This window comes from Leopardus geoffroyi, chromosome C3 (assembly GCF_018350155.1).
Source record: "Leopardus geoffroyi isolate Oge1 chromosome C3, O.geoffroyi_Oge1_pat1.0, whole genome shotgun sequence".
In the NCBI taxonomy this organism is placed as follows: domain Eukaryota; kingdom Metazoa; phylum Chordata; class Mammalia; order Carnivora; family Felidae; genus Leopardus; species Leopardus geoffroyi.
The window spans coordinates 2940409-2958524 of record NC_059338.1 but is presented as its reverse complement, the minus strand read 5'-3'; the positions used below and the strand labels follow the sequence as shown (position 1 = coordinate 2958524).

Below are 18116 nucleotides of genomic sequence, written 5' to 3'. Positions count from 1 at the left end.
AGAAGAACCCCAGGCCTGTGACCTCGTTGTGTGGCTGTAGGCACATGTTGTAGTTTCCAGGACATGTAAATAACAAATCTTTTCTTTTTTAAATTTTTTTTTCAATGTTTATTTATTTTTGGGACAGAGAGAGACAGAGCATGAACAGGGAAGGGTCAGAGAGAGAGGGAGACACAGAATCGGAAACAGGCTCCAGGCTCTGAGCCATCAACCCAGAGCCCGACGCGGGGCTCGAACTCACGGACCGCGAGATCGTGACCTGGCTGAAGTCGGACGCTTAACCGACTGCGCCACCCAGGCACCCCACAAATCTTTTCTTTCCCCCATGTTTCCTGATGGTTATTGCCAGAGGCGTCTTGCCACAGCAAGAATCATGGGGGTGGGGAGGGAGTCCGGCCACTGTCACCTGCATGAAACAGCTTCCTGTTTGTGTGCTTGTCCATTCACCCCCTCGCTCTGCAGGTCTGGGTGGGACTTAGGGAAGCCCGTTTTCCTCATCTGAAGAGGGTTATGTTATTTGTTTCTTGAGTAATTTTTGTTTCTTAAGTAATCTCTGCCCCCAACGTGGGGCTGGAACTCACAACCCCGAGATCAAGAGTCACATACTCTACTGACTGAGCCAGCAGGGCACCCTGCTAAGCTGCAAATTTCCATTAGGTTTTTTAAAGTTTTTTTTTTTTTTTTAATTTTGAGAGAGAGACAGAGAGAGAGAGAGAGAGAGAGAGAGAGAGAGAGAATATGCATGAGTGGAGTAGAGGCAGAGAGAATCCCAAGCAGGCTCCACCCTGTGGGTACCAAGCTGGATGCGGAGCTTGATCTCATGACCTTGAGATCATGACCTGAGCCGAAATCAAGTGTCAGACATTCGACCGACCGAGCTGCCCAGGTGCCCCCACAAGTTTCCATTATTTTCCTCTTCAGCAACTTCAGCCTGGTGTATGCAAAGGTCAAAAAGTGTTTTACATCTGCTTTGATGCCTTGACTCTGTGGGGCTCACACTCCGAAACGTACACACACAGCACACTCCCCACCTGTGTCTATATCGGTACCTCACGTGACACTCAAGTTTGTGTGAACATAAGATAATGTAGGGGGTTTCCATCCGAAAAATGAGGACAGTGTCATTTGAATACTAGGAAATCTACAGCGTGGCATTTTCAGAGAAGCCGGGCACAGCCTCAGACAGTTTTCCTGGCAGACGTGAACCGGTGGAAGGAGGCCACCAGCATCTAAAACTTCACATCGGCCAGCCCCGAACGGCAGACAGGGAGGCGGCCACACTTATGTTCTGCGAACACAGGCAAGCTAGGATCACTTTGCTTCCTCTTCTTTAGTTCTCACAGACCTTATCTGAGTCCCGCTCCCCATCCTTCACAGATGGGACAGAAGCCTGGCTTTTGGTGAGAGAGTCTTCCCCTGCCCTCGGCCAGGCCCGGCCCCCATGCTTCTGTGGCTGCTGCTGATCCTGGGTGAGTAGAGCCCAGACTGGGCTGGGGGCCCGACGTTCCTAATGCCAGCCGGGGCAACCCCGGGGCGGGGGGCCAAACCCCTGGGAGGCTTCTGTCTCTGCTCCCAATGGACTTCAGAGGCACAGCGAGAGGCACAAAACGAGTAGAGCTGGTGCCCAGGAACACCCACAGGGTCCGGAGACCCCCAGAGCAAGCCAAGTGAGGGACCCTGGGCCTCCCCCTTGTGTCCTCTCCCAGCTCCTGGGAAGCTGGGGCTTTCTCCCTGCCAAACCACACCTCGAAACACGCAGATAAACAGTTAGCGCCCACGCGGGCGAGGGAGGGAAGGTCTGCAGAGCAACATAGCTCCCTTCCTGAGAATTTAAGTCAACGTTTCACCAGAGGTTGAAGAAAGTAGGGGGATGGGGCCCAAGCAGCAAGGGGGGGTGGGTGGGGGGGCTTTGGGGGGGAGTGTGGGATGCGGGCCAGGAAATGGGAGGAAGCGTCAGAGAAGCAGCCGTGGCCGGGCTGCGAGGAACGGCCGAGTCTAAGTGCAAAGGCAGGAGCCCCGTCGCCCGGTGCTAACCTTTCACCTTGGCTCTCACACAGCTCCCGGACGACAGCCGGCAGGTCAGTCTTCCCTTCTCTCTTCCCCCTGCTCTCCGGGCACAGGTCCTCTCCTGTACATGGGGGCTGCGGGGAGTGGGTCAACATCAGCGGTGACACCTGTGACCTTGGCGGGCACACCGAGCCTCCTGTGGTCTCTCCAGCCTTCAGTTCTCTCCCCCCTTGCGTGAGTGAAAGAACCATTTGCAGAGGCAGGAGGCTAATGCCCAGAACCTTCCACGCGTCTCCTCTCTTCCCTAAGGACCCCCTACCCCCACCCTGTATGCTCAAGCCCGAGCCACCGTCGAAGGACAGAGAGATAAAGTGCTGCAGCCTGTGTGGCTGTCCCGCTTCAATTTCTGGTCCCGTTGGTCAGCTGCAGTTTTATGCACAAAGACGATTGCACAGGCAGCCCGCGCCCCTCCATTCCAATTCTTCATATCCCTCCGTTTTGTATTGTGTCTGACTTGGCTGGAGAGCGGACAGAAGTTGCCTTCCCCGTGAAATCTCAAGGGAAGCAAGGTTTAAAAGTAACGAAAGTGGAAAAAATATGTATTAATTATGAGCAACCAAGTAGGAAGTGCTTTGTCAGAGTCTAGAAAGTGCTTCTGAGGCTCATTCAGCCAGGCCCACCTGTGCCTTGGCAGGAATGTCGAGGACAAGAGCATCTCAGAATCAGCCCGCCCCCAGAGGCCCGTCACATCTCCTGAGCTTTTCTGAGCCCACACCAGGGACCTGAGACCTCTCCCCCGTGACACCCCCCTGCCCACCTCCAGGCTGGGCAAAGAGTAAGGAAGGGCAGACTCCGCCCCAAGCAGGTCCCTGGGTCCTGTCGGCTCCCTTCCCACTGGCAACCAGCCCTGGTTTCCACCCATGTCCCATTCACCTTCACCTGCCTGACCCTTTCTCTTTCCTGTTCAGGAGCACTTCCAAAAGCTTTACTTCTCCTCAAACCTCCATGGTCCACAGCCTTCGAAGGAGAGACAGTGACTCTCTTCTGTAAGGATCACCATTCTCTAGCCTGGGAATACGTATCTTGGTATCACAATGAGACTCCCTTGAGAAAACAATCCGGAAAACTCCAAATAAGCAAGTCTGGACATTACAGATGCAAGACCCAAAGATCTTCCCTCAGTGACCCCGTGCATGTGCAGTTTTTATCTGGTGAGGAAAGAAGGGGGTGGGTCTCTGAAATCAAGCCCCTGGGCGGCACGTCTGGAGCCTGGGCGAAGGCAGGGAACCCAGACAGGGTTGCGAGCCCGCATGTGGCTATTCGGTGAGCTGATGCCAGTGGGGAGAATAAGGAGATAGGCTGCAGAGGATCATTGTCCGTCTCCTCCGTCCAGAGACGAGTCAGTAACCCAGAAGCCACCAGGCAAAAAGGGACTACGGGTCTGAAGAAAGGTAGGGTGTCAAATTCCTCAGCTAACGACACTTACGAGGATGTCTCAAGGACCTGCTCTGAAAATTCGTTCGCTGTCCTAGGACAAGGGAGAACTGGGTACTGGGGCCACAGGGAAATGTTGGCGGAGGACGGTCACAGGTGCATGCAGGGCTCTTTCTTCATGGGTGGAAATGAGGCTTTGCAGGAAGAAATAGATGGGATATGTCATGTTCGTTCACTCTTTGCAGACTGGCTGGTCCTCCAGGCCTCACACCCTGCCTTTGAAAAAGATAAAGTTGTTCTGAGATGCCGAGGGAAAGAAGAAGAAGATATTATGGAAAGGACTTACTACAAAAATGAAGAAAAAATTAGAAGTTCTAAAGACTCAAACCTCACAGTATATCCAGCCTTCAACGATGACAGCACATATCATTGTACTGCTTCTGGGACATCTATTTGGTGGGGGTCATGGACAAAAACTTCACGACCTTTAAAGATCCAAGTTCAAGGTAATGGCTACACTCCCATGGGTAATAGGGCTTGGCAAGGGACCAGCATGTGGGATGGAAGAGGGGTGCTCAGCGGTGGGGATTTCATGAGCAGCCTCTTCTGAGCAGCCGTGGGAGGGAGACAAGAGGTGGCCCCACCTGCGTGGGTCCCTACCTCTGATCCTGAGGACATAGGTCCACCTCTCCAGGAGTTCAGAGCCTCACTGCCCCAGGAACTACATTTGTTCATCTCTCTAGAGCTGTTTCCGAGTCCTGTGCTGACAGCCAGCCCCTCCTGGCCCATCGAGGGGAGCCCCATGACCCTGACATGTGAGACCTGGCTCCCTCCACAGACATCGCACACTAGACTTCAGTTCTGTTTCTTCAAAGAGCACCAGGCTCTGGGGGCCGGCTGGAGCAACTCCCCGGAGCTCCAGATCCCCACCACGTGGAGTGAAGGCGCCGCCTCCTACTGGTGCCAAGCAAGGACGGTGATTCCCAGGATCCTGAAAACAAGCCCACGATCCCAGATACGTGTCCATAGTGAGTGTCTGGGGGGTCGGTCTTGCCCCCTGGGACCACGAACGTGCCTGAGAGTAACAGCCAGGCATCCTGCCATCCTTTTCTCCTGTGCTTGGCATTGGCCTAACTTCCCCGCAGCATTCTCTTCCCTCTGAGTTAGGTGATAGTAGTTATTGATCGTGTGCGGGGTGCCCAGCCCTGTGGGGGCCACAGACACATACGGGATGTGTTTCCTTGTGGGTCATCACAGAACAAGAAGCTCTGTTGACCACACGCAGCCCATAGAAGCCCCTATGGTGCGTCCATGTGTTGGTTGAAAATTATTCCAAAATAATAAGAAAAGAAGAAGAGAAACACAAACCAGAATAGCCAGAGCAGGATGTGGGGAGAGAGAGGTGAGGCTGGAGGGACCTATGGAGACAGGTTTGGGTTCCGATCAAGTCACGTCAGGGCCCACGCAAGCTTCCCGTGTTCTCACTTGCTCTGCCGTCCGGTGATGCATCAGAGATGCCTTAGACATAAAGGTCCATAAAACTTGACTGTGGTCAACATTAGGTTTAAAAGAAGATCATAGGCACGTGCCCACATTTCCCGAGGGTGGGAATTGGTATGTGGGGGACAGGATTTGCTCCCTTTAATAATCACGTACGCAATCAATTCCTCAATTCCTCCTTTAAAAGACCCCTGCAGGGCACCTGGGGGGCTCAGTCAGTTGAGCGTCTGATTTCGGCTCAGGTCATGATCTCACGGTCCATGGGTTCCAGCCCCACGTCGGGCTCTGTGCTGACAGCTCAGAGCCTGGAGCCTGCTTCAGATTCTGTGTGTCCCTCTTTCTCTGCCCCTGCCCTGTTCTCACTCTGTCTCTCTCTGTCTCTCTCTCTCTCTCTCTCTCTCTCAAAGATAAATAAATTTTTTTTAGTTAAAATAAATAAATAAAAGACCCCTGACTATTGCACCTGCTGCTATTGGCTTATTAACGGCAATACCAGCCTTCTCCTTGGCCCTGCAGCACCTGCCATGGAGACCCTGTCTTGTCCTCCTTTGTCCTCCTAGGGGTCCCTGTGTCTGATGTGAATCTAGAGACGCAGCCCCCTGTGGGCCAGCTGATTGAAGGAGAAGACCTCGTCCTTATCTGCTCAGTAGCTGCGGGTACAGGGACTGTCACGTTCTCCTGGCACCGGGAGGGCTCGGAGAGGAGTTTGGGTAGGAAGACCCAGAACACCCTGTCTGCAGAGCTGCGGATAGCCTCCGTGAGGGAGCAGGATGCCGGGAGGTACTACTGTGCGGCCGACAACATGGATGGCCCTGTCCTCAGTAAACGGATCAGAATCACACTGAGAGGTAAGTTCCTCATTCCTGTCACTTGGCCCCATTCCCAAACTGGGGTTTAGGTTCTCTATCAGCCACGAGGATCTTCTGACAGAAGCAAGGAACGGAGGTTTGAAGATTTAATGGCCAACCAAGGAACAGCAAAGATGCAAAGTCAGTCAAAACAACTCGCTTCTTGTGGAGAAGACTGAATAGCAAGGAAAACAAATAAAAATTATCCAGGATTCCTCCCCATGGTTCAAGGAGTACGTCTACTTTTAGGGGCCTTGAGTGGAGCCATTAATCTACCACAGTGTCACAGTGTCAGGGACCTTCTCTGATGGCCCCCTGTCTCCCTCAGTTCCAGTCTCGCCTCCAGTCCTCACCATCAGGAGGCCCAGATCCCACGCTGTGGAGGGGGACGTGGTGGAGCTTCACTGCGAGGCCCAGAGGGGCTCTCCCCCCATCCTGTACCGGTTTTATCATGAGGACGTCCCCCTGGGGAGCAGCTCGGCCCCCTCTGGAGGAGAAGCATCCCTCAACCTCTCTCTGACTGCAGAACATTCTGGAAACTACTCCTGCGAGGCCAACAACAGCCTGGGAGTTCAGCGCAGTAAGATGGTGTCCCTCAGCATCACAGGTAAGCAGAATATGCTCTCAGCAGTCACAGCTAAGAACAGATTATGTCTTCTCACAAACAGAGAGGCCCCTCTAGGCTTTTGGCTGGGATGGTGTCCCAGCAAACTCCCCACTTCTGCCTCCGCCTGAGACCTCCTGGGACTCTTCCTTGTGACCACACATTCTGAAAATCATTTCTTCTGTCATTGTCATTGACAGCCACGTATTCCACTCAGTCTTTCTACTGGAGGCTCACAGACTCTCCAAAATACCAAATGTATGATGGCTCAGCAGATAGAAAGCTTTATCTCCAAATCCCTTTGTCCAAGAACGAATGACGAGATTGGTCCTTGCCCACGTGCTCCTCCACTACTCCCATCCCATCCCGAATACTTCATGTCTGTCTGGATTATGAGACAGCATGTCTCCTCACGGACACTCACGGGAACCAGACCTACAGAGCTTCCTTATGGCTTCCAGACTCTAAGAACCTCTGTGGCCTTCTGACTCCTTGAACGACAGCCTATTTCATCTGTTGTTCTCAGTATCCCCAAACAAAATTTTTCCTCGCCGGAGGACCCAAGGCATCTCACATCTTCCATTTTCAGTTAGCAAAGCGCAAGTCCACTTAGGGGAGACCCCCTCATCCAAGCCAGGATTACTCTGAAGTGCCCAGCATTTGGGGGCTGGAGTGGAGCACTGGGGCATAGGAAAAATGGCGGGATAAAAGAGATAGGGCAATGACTTCCAGTGACTCAAACCCTTACATTCTCTGGATTTTTCCATGACCCCACATCCCTGACAAAAGTGTTGGACATGCACCCCAAATGTTTGTTTATTAACTATATACATGCACAACTTTACTAACTTTAAATGCATGTTGTAAAAATGAGACTCAGAGAGATTAAAACTTCCAAAACATCGAGATCATAGAACTGATAAAGGGCAGAGACAGGACTCAACGTTAGTTGGGTTCTCCTGATCCCAGGTCCATGTTCCTACCACTAAATCAGGCTGGATATTTCCTTTATTATCGAGTATGCATACTCAATTAATACTGAAAATGAACTGTGTTTCCTCTTTCAGTTCCAGTGTCTCACCCTGTCCTCACCCTCAACCCTGATGTGGCCCAGGCTATGGTGGGAGATGTGTTAGAACTTCGCTGTGAGGCCCAGAGGGGTTCTCCCCCGATCTTATACTGGTTTTATCATGAGGATGTCATCCTGGGGAACACCTCAGCCCCCTTTGGAGGGGGAGCATCTTTTAACCTCTCTCTGACCACAGAACATTCTGGAAACTACTCCTGTGGGGCTGACAATGGCCTGGGGGCTCAGAGCAGCGAGACGGTGTCACTTAACATCACAGGTGGGTTGGGGGTAGCTGGCCTCCAGGTTACAGTTAAGGTCAAGAAAATAGTTTTCCCTATAGACTGTACAAATTCTGCAAGCATCAAAGAGTTTTTGAACATGCACACAAGGCTTGGGACTTCCAGAGATTGGTGCTGATTTCATGGGGGAAGGATAAGGGAATTATTCAATCTTAGATGCTGACCCTCATGTGCTGTTATTTTGAAAATTACAAATTATCATGGAGATAATCAACCAAATGGAGAAATCAGAATCTGGGAGAAACCTTCCCTGAGAGATCTCTAGCCCCCACCGACATGTTGTCTAGATTAAAAACATTTGCCACTGGGACTCAAATATAGCTCTTCCCATGTAGGGCTTTCCAAGAACAAAGTAACCCATATCACTGTGGGAGTCATCGGGTGCTTGCTAAGCATGCTTGGTCTTGCTGCTACGGCTGCTCTGGTGGGTCGCTTCAGAACCCAAAGGAAGTCAGGTGGGTGTCTATGTCTTGCCCTTTGGCATTGTGACTTTTGCCATCACTATGATAATTTGGATTTATGCGATGCATCCCATGAAGGTCATTATTCCCTTCCAAATACTAGACCCTCCGTTCTACTCACTGACACTCTGTAGGCAAGTGACAAAATAAATTTCTCAATAAGGTTGCTACTCCATGTGTTTAATTTGAGATTTAAGTCAGGTAGCAGAGTTTGCTTCCAATTAAAAATTAGAACGGTAAGTATTTACCATTCCACCCCTGGTCCAAAGCTTACTGAGAACCAAAGGCATAAAAAAAGAAAAAAGTCTTCATTTGTAACAAAAAATAGACAACAGCCATAGATGCAAACCATAAACTCTGAGATATATCTGAATGCCAGTCACATATTGTGAAATTCGGATAAAATTAATACAGGTGCTGAGAATGAAATTAAAATTTCAGTTTCTTATTGTTGCTACTTGTATAGAAATACAACTGATCTTTGTATATGGGTCTTGTACCCTGCAACCTTGCTATATACATATTTATTAGTTCCAGTCTCTGTTTTGTAGATTCCATCAGATTTTCTACATAGGTGATTCTGTCATCTGCAAATAAAGATAGTTCTCCTCCTTCCTTTCCAATCCAGGTTCCTTTAATTTCTTTTTTTGCCTTAATGCACTGGCTACAACCTCCCATACAATGTTGAATAGAAGTGGTGGACGAGAGCAGACATGCTCGTCTTGTCCCTGATCTTTGGGGAAAGTATTTGGTCTCATCGTTATGATAATATTAGCTGTAGATTCCTTCTAGATGTTCTTCATTAGGCTAAGAACGTTCCCACTATTTGTAATTTGCTGAGAGTTTTTATAGAAAAGATGTTTGTCAAATGACTTTTCTACATTGATTGAGACGATCATAGGATTTTCTTTTCTAGTCAATCGATATGGATTTTGAGTTTCGAATGTTAAACCAGCCTTGCATTTCTCAAGTCAGCTTCACTTGGTCATGATTGTTGAATTTGATTTGGTAAAATTTTGTTAATAATGTGTGCATCTATGGTCATGAAAGATATTGCCTGATAGCTTTATTTTCTTGTCATGCCTTTGTCTGAGTTGATGTCAAGGTAATACCCACTGAGTTACTACTTCTAGTGTTTTTCATTCTTTTTCATATTTCCATATGGTATCATTTTCTTCCTGCCTCAAGTACTTCTTTCTTTTTCCTTGTTTATTTATTTTGAGACAGAGAGAGAGACTGATAGAGGGAGAGACAGAATCCCAGGCAGGTTCGGCGCTGTCAGCACAGAGCCTGAGGCAGGACTAGAACTCACAAACCATGAGATCATGATTTGAGACAAGGTCAAGAGTCAGACGCTCAACCAACTGAGCTACCTAGGCGCCCCACTGCCTGAAGTACTTCTTTTCACATTTATCACAGTATGGGTCTGTTGGGGAACCTGACTGATAGTGTTGCTAAAGTCTACTCTATCCTTACTGATTTTCTACTTGATCTATCAACTACCAAAAGAGGGGTATTGAAATCGCCAACTATAATTGTGGATTAGCCATTTCTTCTTGCATTCTATTAGGTTTTGCCTCAGGTATTTGGAATGTCTTTTATTAGGTGCATAAGTGTTTATATTGTTTGTGTTTCTGATGAAATGACTACCTTATCCTTGTGAAATGATAACTTTATCTCTGTTAGTATCATTTACTCTGAAATAGTCTTTGATATTAAGGTAAGTACTATTAACATGGTATTTCTCTATCCATCTTTTTACTTTTAATCTATTTGTGCCCTTATACTTAAAGCATTTTTTTATAGATAGCATAGAGTTCGTTCTTGCTTTCTAATCCAATACGTCAATCTCTACCTTTTAACTAAAGTGTTTAGACCATTTACATTAATGTGATTGTTGATAAGGTTAGATCTAAGTCTGTTATTTTGCTATTTGTTTTCTATTTGTCCCATCTGTTCTTTGTTTTCTTTTCTCTTTTTTTCTACCTTCTTTTCGAACAACTATGTTTTATGATTCCATTTTCTTCCTTTATTGGTTTATTCACTTTATAATTCTTTGTTTTGTTTACTTTATTGGTTGTTTTGGGTTTATAGTATAGATATTTAACTTACCACAGTCTATCTTCAAGTGACATGGGATCATTTCACATATAGTATGAGAATATTACCATTGTGTCCTCCATTCCTTCCTTCCTAGCTACATTAACGTTATTTTTGTAAATAATCACTTACCTGTTAAGTAGACTTAAGTATAATTTAAGAATCTTACATATTGAATCAAGTAGTTGCCACTTCCAATGTCCTTCATTCCTTTTTGTATCTCCATATTTCCATCTGGTATCATTTTCTTTCTGCCTAAGAGACTTCTTTTGACATTTCTAATAGTATGGGTCTGCTGGTGATGAATTATTTCAGCTTTTACATGTCTGAAAAAGCCTTTATTTTGTATTCCTTGTGAAAGACATTTTTGCTGGCACAGAATTATAGGTTGAGAGTTTTTTCTTCTTTCAGTATTTTAAAGATGTTGCTCTACTGTCTTCTTGTATGCATTGTTTCTGACAAGAAATCTGCCATCCTTCTTTGTTCTTCTGTGACTGCGGTTTTCCGCTCTACGTGATTTTTCATGGATCAAGGATTTTTGAATTAATGGACTCTTTTATTCAATGCCTTGGGTGCCTGTAAAGTTTCAATACTTTGTATTTTGGAATTACTAAAACCTTACTTTCTGTCTGCCACTCTGCTTGGCATAAAATGGCATTTCCTTTTCTATCAGGCCAAATGTTTCTGTTCTCCTTTTCTTAGGGCTCATACTGAAAATCAAGCAAACAAACAAATAAAATATTTGGATCTAACTTTAATGAAAAAGTTTACATATTTTTCTTAGTGATGCTGGTCAAGCATTGTCCTTTTACCCTTCTTTTCATGTCAATCAATGAGCCTCTGCCCTGTTCTTTGTATGAAAAATAACACCAACACTTTATGACTGATATTTAAATTTTTTTTTAATGTTGATTTATTTTTGAGAGACAGAGAGAAAGCACGAACAGGAGAGGGGCAGGGAGAGGGAAACACAGAATCTGTGTGAGAGAGGGAGACACAGAATCTGATGCAGGCTCCAGGCTCTGAGCTATCAGCACAGAGCCTGACATGGGGCTCGAACCCACAAACCCATGAGACCATGACCTGAGCCAAAGTCGGACACTTAACCGACTGAGCCACCCAGGCGCCCCTTATGACTGATATCTTAAAGCTACCTAGTATTTTCATAAATAACATTACCTATAAAACTACACGTGTACATCATTTTTTCAAATTTTTTTTTAATGCTTATTTATTATTGAGAGACAGAGCATGAGCAGGGGAGGGGCAGAGAGAGAGGGAGACACAGAATCCCAAGCAGGCTCCAGGCTCCAGCTGTCAGCACAGAGCCCGACGTGGGGCTCGAACTCGCGAACCACGAGATCATGACCTGAGCCGAAGTCGGACGCCCAACCGACCGAGCCCCCCACCAGGCACCCCTCATTTTTCTTAATATATAAGGAGAATAAGAGCACTAACACCAACAGTACTCATCATAAAATGTGCCATTCATTTAGAGCCCAGTAAATGAAAGTTTATAGCTTGTCTACTTCTCCCAATCGTTCCATAACTACATTCAATCCAATCAATATTATTATCACCATATTAGAATGAAAAATGAGGCTACTTCATAAGTGAAGTCATCTTTCCAAGTTCATGTATCTATTAAGCATCAGTTGGGGTTCACCTGGGGATCTCCCTAGCCCTTGACTCCATGTTCTCTCCACTACACCCTGGTGACTTATGGAAGGCTGGTTACACATCCTACTTGCCCTACTTTTTCGATCTCATCACCTATGTGGGTGGCACTTATTAATTAGTAACATACTACAAGTGCAGACATTGAAACCTTACTGCCGAAGTTGATAGTGTTCAAAACACCAGCTGGTTCAATGGAAGCAACAGCAAACAACACACGGGAGGCAAGATTAGCACTCATCACTTCACGTGCTCCATGGGGACAGGAGCCCAAGAGTTTCTGACCTCCAGATCTACAGGAAGTGTTGTTTTAAATAGCGAGATCAGTGAGAAATTCTGACAGTCCACCAATCAGGGGGTATCTGCCTTTCTCATTGCAAAATCTGGCTGACTGGCTGTGATTCCCTCACAGCAAAGTCTTCCTTCTCATTATCCATCAGTCTTCTCAGGGAGGAGCTCAGCCCTTGCAAACTTTTCTAAAAGAGAAGAGCTCTGCTCCTTAAGCCTGAGTGTACCCAACCTGTTACCAAAGGCGATGACAAATGTAATGACTCTACGATTGAGCTGCCTGGATGAAAATTCCAGTAATGTCACTTGCCAAATACTTGCTATATGGCAGGTAAATTAAACTCTCCAAACCCTTTCTTTGTGGTCAATATAATAGTATCTACTATTTTGGTGCTATCTACATAAGCTGCTTAGTACTGTGCCTGGCCCATAAATCTTCAGTGCTATTAGCTTGTGTTATGTAAATAGCCACCTTCTGGGTCTGTTTTCTGTTTTAAAAATGAAGAGATAAAATGACTTACAGATGCATCGTGGGACTTAGCTAACCTACCCGCAAGGGAGGACGTGGGCTGTTGACTGATGTGAACTTCAATTGCTCTAAGGAGGGAGACTTGAGCCGGGATCACGAACCTCCAGTTCAACTCAGGGTTTGCAGACATCAGTCAGTTATTCTTCATGAGTGTGTTTACTTGGGGTAATAACTCGTGGTCTGTAAGCCCGGTGAGACAGATAGAGAGCCACAGATAAATAGGCAAAGGTCAGAGATGGGAAATTGGGAGGAGTCTGGCATGGGGGCAGGCCAAACAGATTTCAGTATTTCAGTGATGATGGAAAACTGTCGTATTTTCAAGGCCGATGGAGTAGCCTTCCAGATTACGTTTACATGTAATCACCTATTACAAAATTGTCAACGTGTCTTTTTTTTTTTTTTAGTCCTCAAAGTGCATACTTCAACTTGCTCAGTTGTTTAACAAATCTTTACTGAATATTTTCGACATTCTAGCCACTGAGAATACAAAAGCAATTAAGACAGCTTGCAGCCTCAAGTAACACACTCTTTCATGGTGGAGAGATCGAGGGAAACATACAAATGGGTAATTACCATCCAATACAGCGATTCTAATATTGCAGGGCTCTCCATGTGCGGAGAGAGAGGTCATTGCATACAGCTTGCTGGGACCAGGCAAAGTCCTGGAGGAAGAAAGATAAGTTGGAATCAGCCAAGTGAAAGAGAAAAAGGGGTGTGGAGCAAACAGTATGTACCCACAGTGGTTGGGCCTGCCAGGGCCCCAGGGACACAGAGTTCTGAGCTTGTTATGGGGGCCCTACTGATTCACGCCGTGGGGAACTCTGTCTCCCGGTCTCTGTCCCCCAGGGCCACAGACAGGACAGAAAAGAGGAAGTGAGGAAGCACCAGGCCCAGAATTAAGTAGTAAGTTGTCTCTCTTGTGCTGCTTGGCCATACCTCCTTAGAGCGCACCCTGTTGTTACTCGGTATGATTCTGGACAAATATCTTTCAAGATCCCACCTTCCTCACCTGTAATATGACGTGGAGGATGGGGCCAGATATTCCTTAAGATCTACTGTAGCTGAGATCTAGAATGAATCTGATTCCCAGGAAAGGACATTCTAAAGTAGGGCACATTACTGACACAGCTCACCCACCATCAGCGATCCTTTGTTTTTCTGGAGGAGTTTCGGCCACTGAAGCACCCAGGTGAGGTCTCTGCTTCTTGTGCTGACAACATTTGCATGATTTATTTACGCCCACAAGATAGGGGCACAGAATTATGTACATTCAAAGATATTTGACTGGACTTCTCATTAACCTTTTCAAATTCTCATGAAATCCATAAATGGGATTCGCGAAAGCTGCTTTCAGTCGTATTTGTGGATGCTACTCAGACCTACGTGTCATTTGCTTATCCATGTTAATCTATTTCCTTAAATGTGTTCTGGCAGAGAGCTGACCCCTGGCACCTTAATGGCACCCGCTTTCGGCTAAGCCTCACTCTTTCCCCAGCTCATTCCTCCAGTACGCAGTCACTCAGCACATCATTTTTGAGTGCTATCAGTGTTAAATTCACAATATTTATCACGGAAGGAAATAAAATTGGGGGGAAAAAAACAACCCTTTTCCCACAGAGCCTTCGGGCTACCTTATAGGAAAGGTAGATTATTGTAACACAAGCTGGAACATTGAAAGGGACCTTTTACAAAAGACCAAGGTCAGGTTCTATGGGAACGCAGAAGTCTTTGTGTGTCAATGTCTAAGCATTTAAAATTTTGAGAACAATAGAAAGTTAGGCAAATACTAGTGTTTCGTGTGTCGGAAAGACCTTGAGACGGTGCACTTTCGCCCTCTGACCTTGCCTCCGTCCACCTTTTCTGCAATGCTGCCTTGGGTTGCATCTGGCATCACGTGCCTTCTGGGTTTTCTTGAGGGAGCCACGCAGACTCTGGCTTCCCTGAGATTCGGTACGATCTGCCAATGCTTCTGTCCCTTGTGCCTCTCCCCGTCTGTCACAGGGGCAATCCCAAGGAACATCGGGAGCGTTCCTGGCCCAGACCCTCCAGCACAGGCCCTCCACGGCCCACCCAGTCTGAGCCGGCCAGCCCTAATGGAGCTACAGCCCTTGTACAGCAACGGTGAGGGTTCCCCAAGGAGCTCAGGGCTCCAGGGACGAGCCAGGCTGGGAGGACAGACTGAGCGACAGCCCGTGGCCGAGCCACATGCCATTTAGTTTTAAAGTTTATTTGTTGCACACGAGTAGGGGAGACACAGAGAGAGAGAGAGAGGGAGAGAGAGAATCGTAAGCAGGCTCCACACCATCAGCCCAGAGCCCGACATGGAGGCTCAACATCATAGACCGTGAGATCATGACCTGAGTTGAAATCAAGAGTCAGGCGCTTACCCGACTGAGTCACCCAGACACCACACAGTCACATTCAGTTTTAAAATGACATTCCTGGCACTGTGTCCGAGACAGAAGGCGGTTATGAACTTGGTGGCTGAGAAGAATCTAGAACGTGGGCTCTTGACTACAACTGGGTATGATCTCCTCTCTCACAGTCAGTCCTGGCGATGACGACCTGGTTTATTCCCAGATCTGGAGCAGACAGCACAGAGAAGGAAGTCCAGGTGAGACCTCTTCGCGACACGCAGAGGGGAGGCGGCAGCGTGCGAGCGGATCCGCAAGGGGCCTCTGGTCAGGCCACCCGAGTAGTGCGCCACGGAAGGCAGGCATCGTCTGTTCCTCTCGTGCTGCTGTTATAGGACTGCGTCCCTTCCCGCTTGCCCGTGTGCACTGCCACCGGAACCCCATAAAGTCTCTGAGGACAGACGCTGTCGTTTTTTATTAATGTATCGGTAGCATCTAGTTCAATGCTTAGAAAAGCGTGGGCCTCTTCAAATATTTTTTGAAAGGACGCATGGCCAGCAACTGCTGGCATAAGCTGCTCATAACCTAAGGTGTAGACGATCATCATTCTCCTAACTGGTCTCTTTATTCCTGATCTCCTCCCTGGGCCCCCAGCACTCGGTTTCCAGCACGATCCCTCTGAGATCCCACGGCCGATCACACCCTTCCTAGAATAACTGCCTCAGCGGCTTTTCGTTCCAAAGCCAGACCCTTGCCTCCCGCCTCCTCGAAGCTCTGTTCTTACTCTCGCCTCGCAGACCCTTGCTGTTTTCCTTATCAAACTGGGCTGTCACATGCTTCGGTGCTCACGTGACTTATTTGTCCTGGAATGTCCCTACCCCCACCTAGTGTACCCGGTGAGCCCTGCTCCCATGTCAAGACATAGTTCAGGTTTGTCTGAGCAACTCGGGGTGCCTCTGTCAGCCCTCCCTGTGTCCAGCCTCTGCAACAGCAACAGAGTTGAGTCTGTACCTCGGTCTTGGTGTGCATAATACTTGATGCGTTTCTTCCACGCCCGTTTTCCCCCCCTAAAAATTATAGGCTCTTTGAGCATATGAGCTGAACCTGTCGTCATTTCTCTGCCCTTATGGCTCCCCAGTGCTTAATAGAAGGTCATTGTGGGGGCGCCCGGGTGGCTCGGCGGGCTGAGTGTCCGACTTCAGCTCAGGCCATGATCTCACAGTTCGTGAGTTCAAGCCCCACATTGGGCTCTGTGCTGACGGCTCAGAGTCTGGAGCCTGCTTCCAATTCTATGTCTCTCTCTCTTTCTCAAAAATAAATTAACATTAAAAAGAATTTTTTTTAAAAAGGTCCTTGCGGGGCGCCTGGGTGGCGCAGTCGGTTAAGCGTCCGACTTCAGCCAGGTCACGATCTCGCGGTCCGTGAGTTCAAGCCCCGCGTCGGGCTCTGGGCTGATGGCTCAGAGCCTGGAGCCTGTTTCCGATTCTGTGTCTCCCTCTCTCTCTGACCCTCCCCCGTTCATGCTCTGGCTCTCTCTGTCCCAAAAATAAATAAAAACGTTGAAAAAAAAAATTAAAAAAAAAAAAAAGTCCTTGCCCACTGAGCATATTGGCTGAATAAGTACAAGAAAGAGATCCTGAGGACCCCTTGGAAGGATAGAAGAGACGTACACACTGACTTTTCTTAAGGCTTCACCGCGAATCTCCACTGGGAATTTGCCGTGTGGCCTTAGGATGCCAACCCCCTCTCCAGCCTCCTCCACTTTCCCCGCACAGACTAAACCACACGTGCCACCTTCCCCTAACCAGCGTGGCCATAGAGGCCCTGAGTGGGGGTGGGATGGGGGCAGGGACCCACTCTGCCGGAGCGATGAGCAGTGGAGAAAGAAAGAAACACCGGGAAGCCACTCTGGGCATTTGGTGGGCAGGGGAAAGGCTTTATCAGTGTGTGGGGAAGGGATGCTCTGTCTGAGGCTGGGAGGAATCCAGCAGAGCCAACAGTCAACAGCTCAGGCAGCAGAAGAAAGACTTAAGTGCATCACGAGGGGATTGTTAAGTTGTCACCCGCAGTCTAATACTTTTCTTTCCTCCTCCCACCCAACAGCACATTCACCAAGGACGCATCAGAAGGGTGAGGTAGGTCCCCTTTTCTGGCTCTCTCTCCCTTCCGTTCTTCCTCACCCATCCTTGGGTACTTACTGTTTGTAGGTTTTCCACCAGGAACCTGCAATCATCTATTCAGAGGTGAAGAGGGCAGACCCTGACGACCCTGCACGGCAGGACCATGAGGAGGCCGCAGAAGGCTATGAGAATGTCCCATGCGCGTCGCTGGCCTTGGACCACTAGCCCCATACCCAGAGTGGCCCCCAGATACCTTCTCCCCATTTTCTGCAACCACTCACCTTCCGTCTGGGAGGCTGGGTAAAAGATCCGTCCCACTCCTCCGTGCCTGAGTCTGGGTGTTCTGTGGGAACAGAAGGGACAGCATTTCAATAAATGCTGCACGTTTTCACAGTAGAGACACACGTGAAGGCAGGGCGGTTGGGCCTTCACCTCCTGGGCCCGAGGAGCAGAGGAGGAAGGAGGGATCGTCTAGCCGGGATCACGAGGTCACAATCAATGGCCACGTGTTCCAAGCGTGATCAAAAGCCTTCAATGCACCATCTCTGAATAAACAGTTTGCTCCAAACACCTTGCTTCCTTTTTTAGGTAGACAGATGGTAAGTGATGACGCTGATGCTGATATTAATGAATAAGACTCGGGGGCACCTGGGTGGCTGAGTCGGTTGAGGGTCCGACTTCGGCTCAGGTCATGATCTCGCAGTCCGTGAGTTCGAGCCCCGCGTTGGGCTCTGTGCTGACAGCTCAGAGCCTGGAGCCTGCTTCGGATTCTGTGTCTCCCTCTCTCTCTCTGCCCCTCCCCTGTGCATGCTCTGTCTCTCTCTGT

At 48.2% G+C, this 18116-nt stretch overlaps 1 protein-coding gene across 11 annotated transcripts; it reads left to right on the top strand.

The window, feature by feature from the left end:
* Nucleotides 1-1070: 1070 nt before the first annotated feature.
* FCRL3 (Fc receptor like 3) lies at nt 1071-17858 on the top strand. 11 transcript variants are annotated; one of them, XM_045454691.1, is made up of 15 exons: nt 1074-1300; nt 1378-1469; nt 2058-2078; nt 2976-3218; nt 3687-3947; nt 4185-4469; nt 5502-5789; nt 6118-6396; nt 7461-7739; nt 8097-8216; nt 13663-13719; nt 14818-14937; nt 15362-15430; nt 17274-17305; nt 17390-17858. In XM_045454691.1, exons 1-15 carry the CDS (start codon nt 1284-1286, stop codon nt 17513-17515), a joined length of 2289 nt encoding a protein of 762 aa, XP_045310647.1. In that variant the 5' UTR covers nt 1074-1283; the 3' UTR covers nt 17516-17858. The 11 variants fall into 11 exon arrangements, with proteins under 11 accessions (XP_045310655.1, XP_045310651.1, XP_045310650.1 ...); XM_045454690.1 differs by having other exon boundaries at nt 17378-17858; XM_045454699.1 differs by lacking the exon at nt 6118-6396 and having other exon boundaries at nt 1071-1300; nt 17378-17858.
* Nucleotides 17859-18116: the final 258 nt, after the last annotated feature.